The sequence below is a fragment of the Saimiri boliviensis genome, chromosome 5, assembly GCF_048565385.1.
Source record: "Saimiri boliviensis isolate mSaiBol1 chromosome 5, mSaiBol1.pri, whole genome shotgun sequence".
NCBI lineage: Eukaryota > Metazoa > Chordata > Mammalia > Primates > Cebidae > Saimiri > Saimiri boliviensis.
Window position 1 is genome coordinate 64646417 of NC_133453.1, and position 21704 is coordinate 64668120.

General features: G+C 34.8%; 1 protein-coding gene across 3 annotated transcripts in view; it reads left to right on the plus strand.

Moving 5' to 3' along the window:
* Positions 1 to 21704, plus strand: part of ATF2 (activating transcription factor 2) — a 92728-nt gene that overhangs the window by 26844 nt on the left and 44180 nt on the right. For 2 of the 3 annotated variants that reach the window (XM_010351845.2, XM_074399443.1), the window contains exons 3-5: positions 4530 to 4604; positions 11860 to 11929; positions 20791 to 20887. In XM_010351845.2, coding sequence (XP_010350147.1) covers positions 4573 to 4604; positions 11860 to 11929; positions 20791 to 20887 — 199 coding nt within the window. In that variant the 5' untranslated portion in view covers positions 4530 to 4572. The remainder of the gene's footprint in view (positions 1 to 4529; positions 4605 to 11859; positions 11930 to 20790; positions 20888 to 21704) is intronic. The other variant, XM_010351849.2, reaches the window with a different exon arrangement.

Consider the following 21704-nt stretch of genomic DNA (forward strand, 5'->3'; position numbering starts at 1 on the left):
AAAAAAAAAAAAAAAAAAAAAAAAAAAAAATGGAAAAAGAAAACTGGAAAGAGGAAGCCTTCACTTTTGTACTGGTCTAAGTTCTGCAGCAGAACATCTAGCGAGTGTTCTCAGTTCATAGGATGCTCTTATGCCCATATTAAAATGACTGCCTATTACCTCAATATATTTTGTAGATTTTTTTTTCTTTTTTAGAATTTTCAGGGATTTACTCTTCCCTGTTTTTCTGTTCTATTTTTTTTCTCTAATCTTGGGAGCACTTGTTAGCGTTCTTTACCGTAGAGTTGTTTTCAGTTTTGGGTCATACTTTCCATTTGAAGTTTGAGAAAATAGTTTGTATGGAAGAATATTTCTTTCTTTCTCAAGTAACACATGTAGATAGCATACATACTAAGATTTTTGTAGATTCATCTTTGAAAAATATGTTTATAGTTCTACAAGAACCACGTACCAAGGTGAAATTTTAAGTGTTGAAAATAAAGCTTCATGTTGTATTTAATTTGGATAATTAAAGTGAATAATCAAATTGGATAAGTAAAGTGCCAGAGGCACTTTATTAAGCCCCGGCACAGTAGGAGATAGAGAGAAAGTTGCCATTTCAATCCTGGAAATTATGCTGAGTTTGTATAGGACGTGAAATGAAGAATCCCCATGGTGGGATAGGAGGAGGGAAAAAAAAAGTAGTGAATTTCACTGACTTAAGTAATTAATAGATACCATTTATGAATTTATGAATGGTTAAGTGATCGTTAGCCCTGGCCTTTGACTTCATGCAGCTATGGCAGGAAGGTTATTTCATAAACCTTAAAGTTCATATTTTAAGGATATTTATGTGTATGCGCACGTGTGTGTGTGTGTGTGTGTTTGTGTTTATTTCTGAAATAGGGTCTTGCTTTGTCCCCCAGGCTGGAGTGTAGTGCCAAGAACATAGGTCACTGCAGTCTCAAAATCCTAGGCTCAAGGGATCCTCCTGCCTCAGCCTCCTGAGTCACTAGGACTAGAGGCACATACCACCATGCCTGGCTAATTTTTAAGTGTTTTGCTTTTTTGTTTTGTTTTGTTTTAATAAGGACAAAGCCTTACTATGTTGTTCAGGGTGGTCTCAAACTCTTAGCCTCTGAGTTTTGGCACCCCAAAGTGCTGTCATTACAGGTGTGAGCTGTTGCACCTTGGCCAAGATTTATATATTTTTAAAACAGTTTAAGATACCCTTTTTAAAACAGCTTTTGAGGTGTACTTGACCTATGATAAATTATACATATTCAAAGTATACAACTTGATAACTTTTGACTGTATCTGTACACCTGTAAAACCATCACCACAATCAAGATGATAAATTTGTCATCCCTCAAAAGTTTTCTCATGCCCCTTTGTAATTCTTACCTCCTATTCTACTCCTGTCCTTTGTCAGCCAGTGATCTACTTTTTATTGCTATGGTTTTCATTTTCTATAATTTTGTATAAATGGAATCATACAATATGATTTCTTAGACTGTCTCCTTTCCCTTGGCATGATTATTTTAAGATTCATCCATTGTTGTAGTATCAGTAGTTTTCAAGAAAAATCCCTTTATTCACTTAACAATGCTGTTGTCACTTTGAACCAAGTTGTTAGTAAAACAAGAGCATAACCAAGATGCATGGACTTTTAATTTGGGACTTTTAGTCTTTGGCATTTTAGTCCAGCTACCTTTTTTTAAAACCCACAAGGCATTTTAAACATTCCAGAATGAAGACATTTTTTCTTATGTGTATTTGTGCAGTGACTGCTTCATAGTTACCCATGAAATTAAAGATTGTTACTTAAATAAATTTATTCCTGATTTCCTGATGTCGTTTGTTATTTTTTCTTAAAGGGGGGTTGTATTATTTTGCTTTTTACGCACGTTGGTATGACACTTGAATTTTAGCTTAACTTTCTGGGCATTTTACTTTAACTTTCATTTTACTTTATGTTCATGAGTGAATATATTTCAGCAATTTGCTTAAGATTTCTTCACCAGTATTGAAGAATTGCAAAGGGAGTATTTACAATTTGCTGAGAAATGGGAAGGTCGTGTTTTAGATTCTTCATAATATTTGAACCTTAGGTTACCCAAATTTACTGGTCTGTCTCTTTAATAAAAATCATCTCTTTATACTTTCCCAATTAAAGAGGTAGAGATATTTAGTTTTATCTATTTCTTTGTTTTTTTGTTTGTTTTGAGACGGAGTCTCACTCTGTCACCCAGGCTGGATTGCAGTAGCGCGATCTTGGCTCACTGCAACCTCCGCCTCCCGGGTTCAAGCAATTCTTATGCCTCAGCCTCCCAAGTAGCTGAGATGACAAGCATGCATCACCACACCCGGCTAATTTTTGTATTTTTAGTAGAAATGGAGTTTCACCATGTTAGTCAGACTGGTCTCAAACTCTTGACCTCAGGTGATTTGCCCGCCTCAACCTCCCAAAATGTTTGGGATTGCAGGTGTGAGCCACTGTGCCCGGCCATCTATTTCTTTAAAACCTTGGAGCATAGAAGTTGGTAACCTCTCCAAGATACAGAGTGACTACTTCCATGTGAAATGTGGACTTACACATTTTACAAATTACAGTTTCTTTTTTAATTTTTTAAAATGTATCCAACTGATAAAATTTATTTTAACAATTTAACAATCACTGTGTGCCTGCTGTTAGCAAGTAAGATACTGTGCAAATATAAGTATGACTAGAAACACCCTTATAATTTTAATAGTAGAAATAATAGAACTGCACCTGCCATTTTATCCAGTCCTCATGTGCCAAGCATTGTGCCATATACTTTACATACACTGTTTTAAAATGCTTTATAAGAACTATGATGTAGGTGATACTACCCTTATATTATAGCTGGGGAAACTGAAAAGCAAAGTTGTTTAGAACCTTGCACAATATTATATAACTTACAAGTGGCAAAACCAGATTTTTGGAGCCAATTCTGACTCAAAAGCTTACACTCCTTTGGCTATGTTGTGTTTCTTCAAGAAGTAGTAGGCAGTAGAATGGGATGGCAGAAGCACACAGGTTATATAATATATTACATCACAGAGCAACATAATGTGGATGCTGTAAGCAAGCATAAACAGCACAGCTTGTGGAAGAAATTTTCAATCTGGATTATGGGGAAAGTATCACAAATAAAGTGGTATTTGAACCGGGCCTTGACAATATAATATCAAAGAAGGCAAACATTCATCTGGGAGGGTATATTTTAGGGAGAGCTAAAATAATATGCAACTGAAGGTGATTTTTCAGAGAATGACGGACAGTTTGATACTGTTAAATGGGCCATGGTGTATTGGAAGTAGCACTTGGAGGTAAGATTACATACAAATGGTAGCTCAATTTGTATCTCTCAAAGTATACCTTAAAGGTTGAGTCTAAAGGATTTAGATCTAAGTGGATAATCAGATTTGTATTTATGGCATTCAGTGATAGTTTTGATTCTTAATTTGAGGTTGTAGAAAAGGAGCTCTGAGTTGGATGCTTGATTAGTTAATGTGAGCTCCATCACTGTCTTAGAAACTTCATGAAGGCAGGTACCTATCTTGATTTGCCAGTACATCTCCAGCATCTAGCAAGAAATATTACTACCAAGTACAAAAAGGAAACTCAAGAGCAAGGAAGATAAAAAAATGTTGAGTTAAGAGAAATCAAAGAACCTTTAAAAATTTTTGCTTAGAACTCTCCTGGGTGTTTTGCATGGCAGTGACTTTCCTACCAGTATAGTTTGTAGATACATGCCAGAAAGTAATGTGATATATTAACAGTTCTCTATGTGCAGTCATTGTCTTCTCCAACAATCTGTAGTTCAACAAAAATTCCCTTCAACTATAGCCATAAGAGCTGAATTAAATGTTTCTTTCAGATTTTCCTGAGCATGATATTCTTGAAACTTCATTTATGAACAAAATTATGAAAAATGCAGTTTTCCTTTATGCACCATTTGCTTATTTGGATAACCATACTCTTATTTACCACTGGATGAGGTTTCAGTGACCATAAGGTGAAGCTGTTGATTGAGTTTAAAAATGAGTCATTACTGTACTTGTCCTTAAGATACAAATGGGAGCTGTTTATATAGATGAGCTACATTGTGGGACAAATAAATTTTGATGAATTAGGCTGAGAAACTGAACACCAGTAAGTATGTTTTTTAAAATTAAAAGCTTTCTGAAGAGAAATACGGCATTACTAGATTTCATCATTCTCATCAGTGTTCAAAGTAAGGACCTTTTACTCTTTTAATGGCTGCCCTTCAATCATAGTCATAAGGGCTGAATTAAATGTTTCTTCCTCTTTTAATTCCTTTGGTGGAGTTGAATTATATTAATACCTATGTTTAGCACATTTGTGTAGGTGTGTTGATATTGCAGGAGCAGTACTGTATTATAAAAATTCTTAATAGTGACTAGTTTTGGGATGACAGTGTTACAGAGAGTAATTTGAGCACTTTATTTTCTACTCTGTTTCAAAACTATTTTTAACAGTGTGAAACCACTTTGTTTTTCAGTATTCTTGCCACGAGAAAAAGAATGTGATAAGTTATTCAACTTATGAAATTCAAGTTACATGTGAATTCTGCCAGGTATGTGTGCAATATTGTTATTTTTAGCCACTTTTTACATTTTGGGTTATAAAAATCTTTATATCTTGTTTCTATTAGGTAAGTATTTGTGGTGGTTTTTTTTTCCATAAGTAAGAAGTCACTTATCCTGATACTCCTGTTGTATTTTTAAGTGATCAAATTAAAAGCATCAAAATACCCTTAGCTATGACAGATACAAACATGTTTTAAGGTTTTGATTTCCTCTAAAATGAGTTCTATTAGCCCCATGAGATGTTCTGCGAAAAAGTGTTCAAATAGCAAATAGTGATGGCAAAAATGCCATACTTTGGGTGCTCCCTAGTCATTTTACATTAGCATATTAAAGGCTCTGAGGCCGGGCGCGGTGGCTCAAGCCTGTAATCCCAGCACTTTGGGAGGCCGAGGCGGGTGGATCACGAGGTCGAGAGATCGAGACCAACCTGGTCAAAATGGTGAAACCCCGTCTCTACTAAAAAAATACAAAAACTAGCTGGGCGTGGTGGCGCGTGCCTGTAATCCCAGCTACTTAGGAGGCTGAGGCAGGAGAATTGCCTGAGCCCAGGAGGCGGAGGTTGCGGTGAGCCGAGATCGCGCCATTGCACTCCAGCCTGGGTAACAAGAGCGAAACTCCGTCTCAAAAAAAAAAAAAAAAAAAAAAAGGCTCTGAATAGTCCTGCAAAAAAAAAAAAAAAAAAAAGGAAAAGAGAAGTATATTTCAGCATTTCTCAGATTTGTTTGGCCACACCTTTTTTTCTGTAGTGTCTACTGACATCTCTGTTGAAATGTTTTAGGGAACATTGCTGTGAAGGGTTAACAAGCTACTATCTGAAAAAGACAGTTTTACAGAATTATTTGTTGAGTCAAATATATTTGCTATATATAATTTCTAGAAAGAAAACAAGTTGATGGAAGGGATAATTAATTGAGAACTTTTAAGTCGAAATTTAAAAGTAGGAAAGTAATCCTGACTCAGAGATGTCTTTTTGCAGTTGTTTTCTTTGAATCAGGATCCAAAAAGGTCCTTAATTTGGTTGTATGTTTATTAAATTTCTTCTAATGGAAAACAGTAACCCTCTTCCTCTGCTTTTTTAAAAATCTCCATGACATTTACTTGTTGAAGAGACCAGGTCATTTGTTCTAACTTGCGGTGACTCATCTTAGGATTTTTTGACTTTACGATCGGGGGAAAGCAATACAGTCAGTATACTGCTCAATTCTTGATGGGGTTATGTCCCAGTAAACCCACTGTAAATTGAAAATATCTATATTGGATTTGGATGATTGCCTCCTGGTGTTGGTGTTTAATTTGTTTTTCTGTCTCCTGAATTATCTTGCAGTTGGAGTTAGGGAGGCTTGATTAGATTGACTTTTGATTTTTTTTTTTTTTTTTTTTTTTTTTTTTTCCGGCATGTCCTGCCCCCAAACCTTTGGTGTTAATTTAAGACTAACCTATCAATTCAGATGCTATCAGCCTGGTCCAGCCATTATAAAGTTTCTGTCACCTTTTCTACTAATGGTTTTAAAAATCAGACGTTGATGATAGTTGCCCAGGTGCATTATTTTACTAGGGATTAAAGTGGGGGTGTTCTTCCTCTTCCTCTTCTTATTCCTCCTCCTTTGTCTCCTCCCTTTCTCCTTCCTCTCCCCCTATCTTCTTTCTTCCCTTCTTCTTTCTTCCCTCTTCCTCCCTCCCTCCTTCCTTCCTCTCTTCTTTCTCCCTTGTTCCCTCTTCCTTACTTACTTTCCCCTCCTTCCTCCTGTGCTCCTCCTCTTCCTGTTACTTCTCTTCCTCCCTTCTCTCTCCTCATTCTTTCTTCTTTATTTCTTTTTTCTTTCTTTTTTTTTTTTTTTTTTTTTTTTTGAGACAGTGTATCACTTTTGCCCAGGCTGGCGTGCAGTGGCACAGCACAATCATTGCTTACTGCAATCTCGACCTCTTGGGTTCAAAGGATCCTCCTACCTCAGCCTCCTCAGTAGCTGGGACCACAGAAACGTGTTACCATGCCCTGCTATTTTTTTTTAAGTTTTTTGTTGAGACAGGGGGTCACAGAGATTTGGTTATGAGAACCTCCCGGCTCTGCCTTTGTGACCAAATGGCAGTGCTTTTGTTCTTACTTCATTGACTGATTGCAGCATCTTGGGACAACTCTGGCCAGTTGTTTCCCATTGCTGGTGTCCTCAATCTGGTTTTCCCCTCAGTACTCCTGAGGCAGCCTCGAGGGACTCAGAGAGCCATCAGCTCTCTGCAGCCCCTTGGACTGGTAGGCAGATGGGATCTCTGACTCCAGGATCCGTATCCTGGGATCTCACATTTTTTCTTTTCCTGCATAGACCCAACAAGAGGACACAGAGGAATCACTCTTCAGCGGGGCTGTGAATGGGCCTGTGCAGAGAATGGGTGGTCCTCTGGTGTCTGCTGCTACGGCAGCCCCCAGCTCAGGGACTGTCTTAGATTTCCACTTTTTTTTTTTTTTTTTTTTTTTTTTTCTGTTAAGAGACAGGTCTCATTCTGTCACCCAGGCTGGACTGCAGTGGAACGATCACAGCTTATTGCAGCCTGGACCTCCTGGGCTCAAGGGATCTTCCTGCCTCAGCCTCCCAGGATAGCTGGGACTACAGGTGTGCACCGCCATGATGCTGCCACGAGTGGCTGTTTTAAATTTTTTGTAGAGAATGAGTCACATCATCTTTCCCAGGCGAGTCTTGAACTCTTGGGCTCAGGCCATCCTCCCACCTCAGCCTCACAAAGTGCTGGGATTATAGACTTAAGCCACTGCACCTAGCTAAAGTGGCAATATTCTAATTATTTTATTCTTTTGCATTTTTTGAAATTCTATAAAGGACTTTTCCTTCATCAACTGTTTGGTTACTGGAAATACATTTTATGCATTAAAGGCAGAATAAACATTCTGGTCTTTTTTGTTTGTTTGTTTACCAGTTTTCAGATGGGGGTAGTTTCTTAGTTGTTGGGTTGCATGACTTGTCTGTCAAGCCATTAATGGTTTGCTGTATGCCAGGCTTTCTTTCAATCTGTTACTTCACCTCTACTTAGATTCCTGGGAAAATCAGTCATTTTTTAGATACACAGTTGTTCCTCAATATCTGTGACTGATTGGATACAGGACCTCCTGAAGATACTAAAATCTGAGGATGCTCCAATTTCTTATATAAAATGGTGTAGTATTTACATATCACCTATACACATCCTCCCGTATACTTTAAATCATCTCTAGATTACTTATAATACCTAGTACAACGCATATGCCACGTGAATAGTTGTTATACTGTATTGTTTAGGTAATAATGACAAGAAAAAAGTCTGTACATGTTTAGTACAGGTGCAGTTTTTTTCCCACATATTTTCAATCCAAGATTGATTGAATCCATGGATGCAGAACTCGTGGATACAGAGGGCTGACTGTACATATTCTTTTATTTTTAATTTTTTTTTATATAGTGTATGTCCTTCTCAAGGCTTCTCTAAGGTTTTCTGGAACACACCGTATCTGGATGTAGTTACCTGTATAATTTTTGTCTTTTTTCCTAGTATCAGGTTAGATATACCATTTGCTTCTTTTTTGCTCTTTATTCTGTATAGTACATAGACTACTGTATAGAGTAAAATCTGTTTTATCAGTTTTTTCTTTTATGGACCTTTTATCTCCTGTTTAAGAATCCTTTACCTACTCCAAAATCATGAAGATTGTTTCCTATTTTCTTCTAGAAATTTGCACTTTGCCTTTCACATTTAAGTCTGTCATCTGCTGTGACTTAATTTTTAGTATAATGTGAGATAGAATTCATGGAGTATTTTTAAAAGTTATGAGTCCTTAATTGACATAATATTAAGGCTCTGAAAAGTCCTGTAAAGTGAAGCCTACACACTCAACATTTCCCACATGTACTTAGCTAAGCCTTTTTCCTGTAATAGCTACCACACTTTGGGAAACATTAATCTAAAACAACGATAAGCTAGTGTTGTCAAGGGAATATTACATAATTATTATTAGTTGAGTCACGTACTCTTGCTATATAAAATTTCTAGAACCAATTATTGAAAAGACCATCCTTTTTTCACTTAACTGCAGTTGAGCATTTGTACAAATCAGGTAACCTTATGTGTGGTTCCATTTCTGGACTCCTTTATTTTTCTTTATGCGTTTATCATTGGACTGATACCATACTGTCTTAATTATAATTTTATAATGGGTCATGATGTCTGATATAAAAGTCCTCTAGCTTAATTACTATTGTTCGGGATTCCCTTGTTTATTTGTTGTCTTTTACATTTTGTTACAAATTTTAGAATCAGTTTCCACACATGCATAAAAGCCACTGGGATTCTTTTTTCTTTCTTTTTGCAACGAAGTCACTGTCATGAAGTGCAGTGGTGCAGTCACTGTCAGGAAGTGCACTGGTGCAGTCTCAGCTCACTGCAGCCTCCCTCCACCTCCTCAGGTTCAAGTGATTCTCATGCCTCAGCCTCCCCCAAGTAGCTGGACTGCAGGCATGTGCCACCATGCCCAGCTGATTTTTGAATATTTAGTAGAGACAGGGTTTCACCATGTTGACCAGGCTGAAACTTGTGACCTTAAGTGATATACCTGCCTTAGCCTCCCAGAGTGCTGGGGTTACAGGCATGAGCCCCTACACCTGCCTGAAGAACAAAATTGATACAATAGTTTAAAGACATTGAATTTTTTTATTTAAAGATACTGAATTCATGATTTAAAACCACCCAGAAGAGAAAGCTTCAGGCTCAGATAGCATCACTGGTAAACTCTTCCAACATTTAAGGAAAAATTAGTACCTATCTTAGGCATATTTTTCTGGAGAATAGAAAATAATTAACATGACCCAACTATTCTTAGAAAGCCACTGTAACCTAGATACCTGGAAAGATTATTTCTCATGACATAGATGTAAACATCTTAGCAAAAGGGAGGATTTATTTCAGAAATTCTAATTGGTTTGTCAATTAAAAGTCATTCAGTGTGATATACCACATTAAAACAATAAGAGAAAAAAAATACCTGAATAGATGCAGAAAACTGATTTGATAAATCTCAATGTCTACTCATTATTAAAACTCTCAGGAAACTAGAAATTGGAGGAAGCTTTCTTAATCTGATAATGAGTATCTGAAAAAATCTGCAGTATCTGCTTTCCCCCTGAGATTTAAGTGTATTTTCAAGACTAGCATCTGCACAGTACAATAAAGCTAAGCACAGTAAAATGAGGTATGTCTGTACCAGGAATTGTCATAATGTGACAGGGGTCTGTGAAGTCAAAAACATGTTCATGGTAAATCTAAAATATTTACCTTTTTTAAATTCTCATTATCTCATGAGGATCTGATGCCATTTTCTAGAGGATACCTGATGATATCACAACAAGTTAAATACCAGAAGCACATATGAGAATTCAGCTGTATTTCTCTGTTAAGCCAGACTTTAAAGATTTGCAAAAAATGAGAAATAATGCCCTTCTCACTAAATTTTTTGTTTTGAAAATATGTTTAGTTTTAAAATATATATATATGTTAATGTGCAATGAGTTCATTATGTTTAAATAAATTAGTAAATTAATATTTTTAGAATTTCTCAGTTTTCATTTTTGATGTTGTCATTATTGACAGTACATAAACAAAAAAGTTCTTTGGGAGCCTAAATTTTTAAGAGTGTAGAGGATTCTGTTTGAGAACTGTGGGTCCATACTGTTCTCCTCACTTATTATTTATGTAAGTTTTACTAGCGGTCAATTACAGCCAATCTTGTTAGAATACTTTGCTCTTACTTAAAAATTTAATACCAGTATTCCTTAGTTTGTAAACATTAAAAAAGCACTAGAAGGATAATATTATTTAGATAAATCCCAGATATCATGAGGAGATGTCCCAAATTCAGTTGTAAAATAGTTTATAATGCTTACAGATTGTGTAGGTCAAAAATTTATAGAGGATACAGGAAATGGCTTGTCTCTGCTTTTTTTGATTCTGCCTGGTACTGGCACCACCAGCCGGCATTTGCTGCTAGTACACTGTGATTCTCAGTATCTGCCTCCGTCTCAACTTTTCAGGGCAGCAGTTTGCCCTTTGACCTCAGTTCTCTGATGGATGTAAGAAGAGTTGATAATTTTCCATTTATTTAGCTTGTTTCTCATTAAGAGAATAGGAATGATGACTTTCAGGCTCTTTATGTGTTGGACCAGAAACCAGAAGTCTAGACCAGTGTTTCCCCAAGTGTCATGCTTGCACCTACCAATGCAATATCAAGTTGTCTATAGGCTTTTTGACAATTTTAGCAATAAACATTTTGGATAAAGCAATAAAAATTTTGTTCGTGCAATTCACTAATTTTGTATATAAGATTAATATTGGTGACTTCCTGGGAACCATTTGTATTCTCAGTGATCATTGCATACATGCCTAAAACATGAAGCAATGACTATTGTGAACCAGCATGTGTTTCCTAAAAATGAGGTATATCAAATCTTTGACAAAATTTTTGATATATTACAAGGAAACAGCATAAGATATTGACAAGACTTCTGAACTGGGACTTAGAAGATTAAGTTCTGATCCTCAGTATACCACCACCAAAGAGCTGGAAATTAGGATTTAGAAAGAGATCAGAGTTAGAGATAGAGATTTTGTTATATTAATACTACCTTATCTTCTTTGCTTGGAGGAGAGATTCCCTGAACCTGAAATCCATTTCTCTTTTATTTTTGAATTTCTCTGAGTCTTCCATAGTGCTTCCAATATAGGAAAAGGTATAAATTTAAAAAGGGATCTAAGAGTGAGTTTGTTTTTAGACATATTGATGTTTTGTTAGCATATTTAGGTAGAAATGCTTAGCCATAGATAAAAATACTCCACTAGAATTTAGGACTGTAGATAGAAATTTTGCCACCTTATTTTCATAACAGTACAATATGATCCTTGGAAGACTGCATAGTATTTGCTCATTCAATTTTCTTGAATAAATGAAATTTGATCATTTCACCATTAGTACTTTTACACTGTTGAGCAGGAAGAGCCTGACAGAGCAGTGTTCTTAACCTTTTTCCTATAGTGCAACATCTGCATGTATTTTGTGTACTCTCATAAGAAAGTGGAAGATAGAATTAAAATGTCAGAAAAGTGTTTCATTTTGCATTTCAATAGAAAAGTAAGCTTATGGAAAATCTTGAGATTTTAAATTATTCTTTATTTAAAAATATGTACTGTAAAGTTTTTCCTGTTTGATTATAGGCAATACAAGGACCTGTGGAATATGAGTGATGACAAACCCTTTCTATGCACTGCGCCTGGATGTGGCCAGGTAATATATAAATTAAAATTATTTTTTGTATTTTTATTTATTCAAACATTGATGATATAATGTTATCATTAAAAGCATTTTCTTACAGTATTTTGTAAAATTTTAGAGTTAGGATGAAAAAAAACCAGAAAACTTTTGGCAAGAAATTCTTTTTCTTCAGTAGCGCATATGAGTTTTAGAAAGTATAGTCTAATATGGAGGCGGGGGAACATTATATCTTGTAATGGAAAGGTGGAAACCCTACACAAAAATCCAAGATTCAGAAGTATAATTTGACTGTTATTGGTTGAAAATCATTGATAAACTGCCTAATTAGAAATCAGATCTATATTATTTTATATGAGAATTATTTTACTTACTGAACTTTTATGAAATTTACTGATACTTCTTAGAGTATCACTAATGTATTAATGCTGTTAAGTCTAACATCTTAAATATGGGACTTGTAGAAGCAGTTTCAGAAAGCAATATTTTAGTTTTTTAAAAAACCCACTAAATTATTAATCTATTCCTATTATACTTAAAATAACTGTAGTAAGGAAGAAGTAAAGAATAAATGTAATGAAGTGAAGTTACAAAGTTCTTAAATATATAGGCCATAAACTGTAAGTAAGCATTATTCCTTTTCATTTAGTTTCTTTAGGTGATATTTTAAATTAAAATATAATTGATCTGCACTAAACTGTATATACTTAAAATGTACCATTTGATAAGTTTTAATACATACATACTAATAAAACCATCAGCATAATCAAGATGGTGAACATGTACGTCACCCCGAAAGTTTCCTCATGCCTATTTATAATTCCTCTATCCCACCCACCTTTATCAATTACTGGTCTACCTTCTGTTACTGTAGATTTGTCTGTATTTTCCAGAATTTTATATAAATGGAATCATATAGTATATATGTTTTTTCACTCCACATAATTTAATATTTCTTCATGTTATCAATAGTTAATTCTTTTTCATTGAGATACTTCATTATCCCACAATGTTTATCTGTTCATCTACTGATGGATATTGACTTACTTCCAATTTTTAGTTATTATAAATAAAGCTGGTATGAATACTTGTGTACAAGTCTTTGTATGGACACATGCTTTCATTTCACTTGGAGGAATTCATGGGAGTATAATGATGAGATTATCTGATAGTATATGTTTGACTTTGTAGGAAGTTGCCAGTCTGCGTTTTTCATGCTTCTTGGACATTGTTATTCCTTTTTGTGAAGTATTTTTTTAAAATCTTTTGCCCATTTAAAAAAATTGGGTTGTCTTTTTATTATTGAATTGTAGGGTTCTTTATATATTTTGGATACCAGTCCTTTGTCAGAGGTTTCTTTTTTCTGTGGTTTGCATCTTAAATTTCATAATAATATCTTTTGATGAACAGATGTTTCTAATTTTAATGAAGCCTAATGTATTAATTTCTTTTCTTCTTATGGCTGTTGCTTTCTGTGACTCATCTGAGAAATCTTTGCTAGCCTTTAGGTTATGAAGGTATTCTCCTTTGTTTTCCTCTAAAGCTTGTTCTTTCATTTAGATTTCTCTTTAATATTAATTTTTGTGCGTAGTGTAAGATAGGGATTGAAGCTGACTTTTAAAATTATGGATTTAGATATCCCAGCATAATTTTCTGAAAAGATTTTTCTTTCTTCATTAAACTACTTTGGCTCTTTTAATGAAAATCAAGTGATTGTGTAAGTATGGGTCTGTTTTGGGGCTTTATATTCTGTTCCATGCATCATTCTGTCAACTTTTATGCCAGTACCACACACACCATCCTGATGACTGTCGCTTTAGTTAGTGTTCCAGTCAGTTAGGGTAAATTCTCCAATTCAGTCCTCCTTTTTAAAGATTGTTTTGGTTAGTCTCTTAAGTTTTAGTCATTCTGGTGAGGGTATAGTGGTATCTCATTGTAATTTTGATTTACATAATATTTAGTGATACAGAGCAAGGTAAACATAGGAATTATCAGGGTTAATGCTATTTTAGATAGGTTAGCAAGGGAATGTGTCAGAGCTAAGATGACATTTGAACAAAGACACAAAGAAAATGCAGAGGCAGGCCGGGCGTGGTGGCTCAAGCCTGTAATCCCAGCACTTTGGGAGGCCGAGGCGGGTGGATCATGAGGTCGAGAGATCGAGACCATCCTGGTCAACATGGTGAAACCCCGTCTCTACTAAAAATACAAAAAATTAGCTGGGCATGGTGGCGCATGCCTGTAATCCCAGCTACTCAGGAGGCTGAGGCAGGAGAATTGCCTGAACCCAGGGGGCGGAGGTTGCAGTGAGCCGAGATCGCGCCATTGCACTCCAGCCTGTGTAACAAGAGCGAAACTCCGTCTCAAAAAAAAAAAAAAAAAAGGCAGAGGCAAACCTTATATGTTTCTAAACTAAAGGAGCAGCAAACGTAAAGGCCGTAGGGAGGGAATGTGTATGGTGTGTTTAAGAGCAGACACACAACTACTGTGGCGGGAACATACAATGATCAACAAAGAGAAGGTTAAGAAATGAAATCAGAGAAGACAGAATAAAAGACATAACCTATGATAAGGTGTTCAGATTTTATTCACTGAACAGTGAAAAGCCACTGCTCAGGTAACAGTGGTCACAGGAAGACAAGAGGCTGACAGCAGTCCAGCAGTCCAGGTGAGAGATGAAGGTGGTTTGGATTAGGTGGTAACAGTGGACACAGAGAGAAATAGACTAATTTGACATACATTTTGGAGATACATTTCATATATATATATATATATATATATATATATATTTTCTGTAAAATTTAGAGAGCTAAAACTACAGTATAATTTTCTTTGCAACTAGAATTCTGCATATGATTTTAGACTTCATCAACCAAATTTACTCTTTCTTGTAAATCAGATTTAATTTTTTTTTTTTTTTTTTTTTTTTGTTTTGTTTTTCTTCAAGACAGTCTCACTCTGTCACCCTGGCTGGAGTGCAGTAGCATGGTCATGGCACATGAAGTCTTGACCTTCCAGGCTCAGGTGATCCTCCCACCTCAGCCTCTAGAGTAGCTGGGACCACAAGTCCACGCCACCACACCTGACTGATTTTTGCTTGTGTTTGTTTGTTTCTTTGTTTTTTGAGGTGGGGGTGCAATTTGAGTCTCCCGATCTTGCCCAGGCTGTTCTCAAACTCCTGGGCTCAAGCCATCTGCCCACCTTGGCCTCCCAAAGTGCTGGGATTATAGGCATGAGCCACTGTACCTGACCACTTTAGTTTTTGGATGTGGTACCAAGTTAAATGGAAAGAGAGGTGGTATTACTCAAATCATCCATTTTGCTTGCTTGGAAGGAACACACAACTTGATTCTGTAATCCCTGAATTACATCTAATGCAATATGTTTCTAGGGCCAGGCTTTGGTCAAAGACTAGTTTCAACATTTTCTAGATATCATTCTTGGAGACTCAAACAAGGCCTTTCCTGATTGTCTTCTGCTTAAAATAGCTATAATGGTTTTTGTGATTGACTTCTTAATAGTACACATGCCTTTTTAAATAAAAGCATTACAATTAACTTAGAAGAAAAATTGATTGCTGAGCATTAGAATATGTGTATGTATGTATATCATAAGGAATTGTTTCTTAAAAGACCTCTCTAACATTATATGTGAAAAACATGAAGAAGTTAGAAAGTTTTTTTTTTAGGTTTCATTACTAGAGGAGTTAATACTCACATTTTCCCATCTCCTGATGTCTGATAATTATTCGGTTATTTTTTTACATTGTTGAGGTTTGTAATACTTACATTTTTGTCTTATCCGTAATTCCTATATTTGCTTAGTTTTACTTTTGTATCAAGATAGTCTAGATAGAAGGGTGAGAGCTAAGCTTTAGGGCACCTCCAGCGTTTAAAAGTCAGAAAGAGGAGGAGAATGTAGCACAGAAGGTTAAGAAACAGCAACCAGTGAGGAAAGTTGAGTCCTGAGCACTAGAAAACATATTTCAAAGTAAGAGAAACCATATAGTCATATCCTAGATAGGATAAGATGAGAATTCAGTATTTACTATTAGATTTAGAGACTATGATAAGAGTAGCTTTCAATGAAGGGGCAGTAACAACAGTGTAATTACAGTAGTTTGAAGAGAGAAAAGGAAGAACCAGGAATAGAGACATTATAGGGCAACTCTTTCTTGAGAGTGTAGCTAAAGGGAAAATGAGATATATAGCTTCAGTGTAGGATTGAAGATGGAGGTGTTTTGCATTTTAAGATGGGAATATCAGAACATATTTGGCAATTCAGAAAAAGGGACCATTGCACGAGTGGGGTCCTTAAGCAGCTAGGAGAGGATGGAATCTAGGTTTATTTTAAAATAAAATTGGGATGATACTGCATATCATCAGCATTTTGTGTATTAATTAAAAGCATGGCTTTAAGTTGTTATTGCTAGAGCATGTCCCACGATTTCCTAATTCCACTATTATGAACTTTAATTTTGGTATCATAAGCAACATTGTGATGAATAGCCTTCTACATAACCCTTTGTATATGTCCCTAATTCGTTTCTTAAAATACATTTTTGGAACTAGAATTACAGGATTAAAATGTATACACATTTTTACGGTTCTTCGTATTTTTGCCGAATTGTTTTTTAAAGCTAAATAAATTTTTTATTCTCACTAATAATTGAATGCTTAATTGTGACTCTTTTAAACATTAACCTTTTGATCCTGAGTTTAAACATTAACCTTTTGGGGAGCCTGTATTTGTTCCCTAAGATACTTAAAATAATCTCTTTGTAAATATTACTGATCAAAATATAACCTGGCTAGTCATCCATTTGTCAAAATCTTGCTGAGAACAGAAATGGTATAATCTCTCTTTAGATTGAAATAGTATTTTCTAGGAACTACCTAATAACAATTGGTTTTAGAAGCACCGTTTTGCTGGTGATAGTTCATATTATTTTTGTCACTAGTAAACAGTGACATTATTCTGAATTTGAGTTTTAGCTTTAACACAGTGGTCCTAGTTAAATTTAAGTTTTCAAATAGTTTTTTACAATTTAAAATCTATTTTGGTAAAAATATGACTTCAAAGAGAGACCTATAGAAATGATTGCAAAGTTTTAACTGTAGACTCTTGCTATTAAATCTTTTCTTGTATGCCTAAGTTACTCTTGGGTATACCACATGTCTGTTAATTTCACTTGTTTTAAAGTGATGTTCCATTGAATTTAGTAAAAAAGACAGTGAGATAACTTAGTGAAAGATTCATTTATTATTGTTACTCTTTCATATTATTGGTAGTATCTTTCTTTTGGTGTCTCTGCCATTGAAAAATGTTTCTTTGGTAGAATGTTTACACATTATACGCTGTTTTATAAAGGAATTAAAGATTAATTTTATATTTAGTCTAAAGTCTCAGTGAAGGTATATGTGTGAGAGAGAGTGTGTGTGTGTGTGTGTGTGTGTGTGTGTGCATGCGCATTTGCATGTGTGTGTGAGAATATATCAGTGTAACATCCTGTTGTTGTTCAGTAGTCCTTAAATTGGTGAAGAAAGTAGTGAAATGAGCTATTGGCCCAGTGGCTTGAAAACTTATTTATGTCTATCTTACATGTTTAAAAGAAATAATAATATATCATGGATATGAGTGTCTGTGTTAACTATAGAATGCCTGATTTGAAGTTAATTCTGGTGAGAGTGGTCAAGCCTTAGTAACACAGATTTCCCAGATATCAGAACTTAAATTACTATAGAAGCAACTGATTTATCTTCTTCCCATCTAACAGGTTACTCTTTCTTTTTCTTTTTCTATTTTTTTGAGATTGAGTTTCACTCTTGTTGCCAGGCTGGAGTGCAATGGTGCAATCTCGACTCACTGCAATGTCTGCCTCCCAGATTCAAGTGATTCTCCTGCCTCAGCCCCCTGAGTTGCTGGGATTACCAGCGCATGCCACCAGGCGCAGCTAATTTTGTATTTTTAGTAGATACAGGGTTTCTTCATGTTGATCAGGCCGGTCTCAAACTCCTGACCTCAGGTGATTTACCCCAGCCTCCCAAAGTGCTGGGATTACAGGCACGAACCACCGTGTCTGGCCTCTTTTTAACCGTTTAAGAGAGATGGGTACTTACCACCCCCCCAAAAAAAACCCCACATTTTTTCACTTTTTCCATTGTTTATTGAGCTATATTCTCAAAGTTGTAGTCTTGTTGAACAAAATACTTGTGTTTTTGTGTATATCTACAGCATTTTGCATTGGGGTTGTGCTTTGAAATGCCTGGAAGAATACAGTTTATGAATTCAGTATCTTGGTATTGCTACTTACATATATTTTAGAAAACTCGTTTTTAGAATAAACTTTAATTTGGCTGGGAAGGCAATTCATATAGATTCTGTAAAAAATTTTTATCTTAGCTCATAGTTATTTTATAAATCTTTGTTGAATAAAGAATGCATTTCCTTCATATAAAACTTCTGGTGACTGCCTTTTGACAAGATTGCCTTTTCACACTGTCTTCTTAAGTTTCTTGTTAAAATAATAAGTTTTCTCAGATAACCAAGGTCAAATTTACCTGTATCAATGCCAGTTTGAGTGTATTTTGTCCTTTGCAGTGTTGCTGTTCCTATATATAATTGATAGTGTTATATCATCAGTAATTTCTTTATAAATTGCATTTAAACAAATTTGATCTGTGGATCTTAGATGATAAATACATATTCCTTGCATTCCCCCTTTTAATACTCTTATGATCCTAAATATTTATTACTTTCCTTCTGGCCACTTCTTTTCACTTAGTATTGAACTTAGTGCCCTTTCATATGTTTTGTATGAGCACAGTGTTATTTATTCTGTATGTAGTTGTTCTTTGATTTGAATATTTGCAGTCAAACTAAACCAAGCAAAGAAAATTGGGAGAATAAAACACATTCCAACTTCTTATCTATTAATTTGTTGACTTTGCAGTTTTAAAATCTGGGACCTGCACCAAAATGCATTCATTCACAAATGTTTAATGATTGCCTTCAGTGGAAAGGCCACATTTTGAGGTTCTTTGGAACATAAAATAAATCTTTCTTTGAGATGCTTTTAGTGTAGGACATAAGACATATACATGTAAAACAGCAATACAAAGAAAAAACCATAAAATATTAATAATGTCAGTACACCTTGTAGATAGGTTCATTCTCTGAGAACTTTGTTATTCTGCAATCTGTCAAAAGTACCACTGTTTCTTATTTCCCCAAATTTGGGAGAGATTCTTATAATGAAAAAGCAATAGGAAGATAGTATCTGGGTGGGGAAAAGTTTGGTTGTAGTCCCAGTGCCTATAGTTGGTGCCCAGTAAATGTCTGAAGAGCAAATGAGTAAGTCAAGTAATGGATGTGTTGTTGGATCTGAACACTCTCCTTCAGTGGTAATACAGGCAGGTTCTGAAGAGGGGTTCTAAAATAATAGTTTTCTGTTGGTGTATGAAGTAATCCAAAGACTGTGTGGTAAAATGTAGCCAGATTAAATAGAAGTTGAATTCACCTTAAGGAACAGTGGTTTAGGGTCTTGTTTACCCCCTTTAGACTGATCATTAAGATTCAACTATTTTATTGTAATGAATTCATTCCTTCAATTAACATTTATTGAGTACTTAACATATGCTAAGTTTAGGGAGCTCAGCCTACTTAAAAGGACAGACATATGAAAATATCAATAAAATATTGCGATAGGTGCTATAACCAAGGCATTGTGCAACACATGCTGGGGCACACATGAGGTGGTTTTTACCTCTACAGGCAGGGGGATAGTGGGCTGGGCCAAATATGTTAAAATGTTAAAAATGTTTCATTATTTTACATTGTTTTAAAGGTAACCCTAAAGCTACTGTTATTAGTTGCGTGAAAGTATGTAGTAAATTGGGTAGGGGAAGGAGACCACAAGAGATGTAATTCATTTTGATGGTTTGGGTAAACCAAGTTCAAGTATATATATTTATTAACATCCCCACTTGTATAAAGAATGAATTGAGGTGTGACAATTTAGCATTTTAAAATTGTTGCTCTGAAATAACAAAAAGTTCCCTACTTTCAGTTATAAATGTTGCTTAATGAGCATCTTCAAAAAGGTTGATGTTCAGACATAGGAGATAAACAATGCATTTATTATGTTGTAATCATAAATTTTACTTTGGCATGCAAAACTTATCCAAGTTAAAGGTAGAAAAAATACACTGGATAGATAGCCTTAAAAATAAAATATTTTAAAAATAATTTTGCTCTGTTTTTATGTAAGAACTCTCACAAAAAAAAATATTTTGGCTACTTTGAAATTTTTTATTTTAAAATGAGATGATTTATTATTATATTGGTTGCTGTTTCTTTGCTGGATTAAAACAAAGGCATTCTTTTTTTATGTGATAACATAAAAATCAGATTTATTTCTTAATTTTGTCCAGGCATAACACTTTTATAAGAAAATTATCTTTTAAAAAGTGGTAAGTAACCTTAATTCTAGGTAAATATTAATACTATAGTGCTTCCTTAAAAAATCATTGTATCATGGAGTATAGTTTCTCCTATCACAGGACAAGTTAATGATGGTCCATTTTTAGTATCCAAATGAAATTATATAAAGTTCCTTTGCCTCAGATTTTATTTTTAAATGCTTATGTGACCTAGCAATATATCAGTATTCCTTATTCTTGAGTAATGGGTTTCTCTGTGATTGTTTGAAATCTAGCATGCTTATCTACTAACAATAACAGATTCAGTTATAGTTTAAAAACTGCTATGTCACTGTTAATGGTGGTTTTACATGTTGTGGAAATGAATTTCCTAATCATTTTACTTATTTGATCAAATTGAAAATCTTAACTATATTTTAAAACTTTTTGCCACAGCGTTTTACCAACGAGGATCATTTGGCTGTCCATAAACATAAACATGAGATGACACTGAAATTTGGTCCAGCACGTAATGACAGTGTCATTGTGGCTGGTTAGTATATGCTTTTATTAATAGCTTATATACATATTTCACCTGGAATGTGCACAATTTTTGTGTATTATCTGTAAATAGTATAGGCTGGTGATATTCCAATGACTTCATTTATAGTAAATGTTGGCAACATGTATTTTACCCATTACATTTTCATGTTTCCTTCTGACCATTCATTTCACTTCTTTGTGTGGTTTTCAAATATAGATTCTGATGTCGATTTTGTGGAATTTCATTACAACTCTGGCAACATTCATACCATCTACAAAGTTTACATTTAACTAATTGAACTAATGTGTTATTTAGTCAGCATTTCTTTTAGCTGTCTTGTATACCTGACTTACAAGGCTGTGTGAAGATAGAAAATGATCAAGCTTCTCCTGTTGGAGAAAGAACAATGAGCAGACTTGTTCATTAGAATTGTTTATATTTCTTTTCAAACTAAACATCTGTATTAGTAAAATGTTCTCAGTAAAGAGGCTCTAATTTCAGTCAATTCTGTTTTTATGTGTTGACACTATGAACGTACAGTATCACCTAAGCAGATGATTATTTTTCACTGTATGTGGAAAGAGAAACCCAGTTCATACATTGGTTGATTGTCATTTCATGATGTATTAGCTGCCCTTTTTTGGTATTTAAATATATATACACACATCTCTGTATATGTACATACATGCCATGTATAATTTAGTATATTTTATGAGTATCGTGATAAGAAAACAAAACTGTATATAAATTTCAGATCTTTTGTTTCATAATCACAGATTTACATATCATAAATATTCAAATTAACTCTAGATTTTTCTTTTCTCTT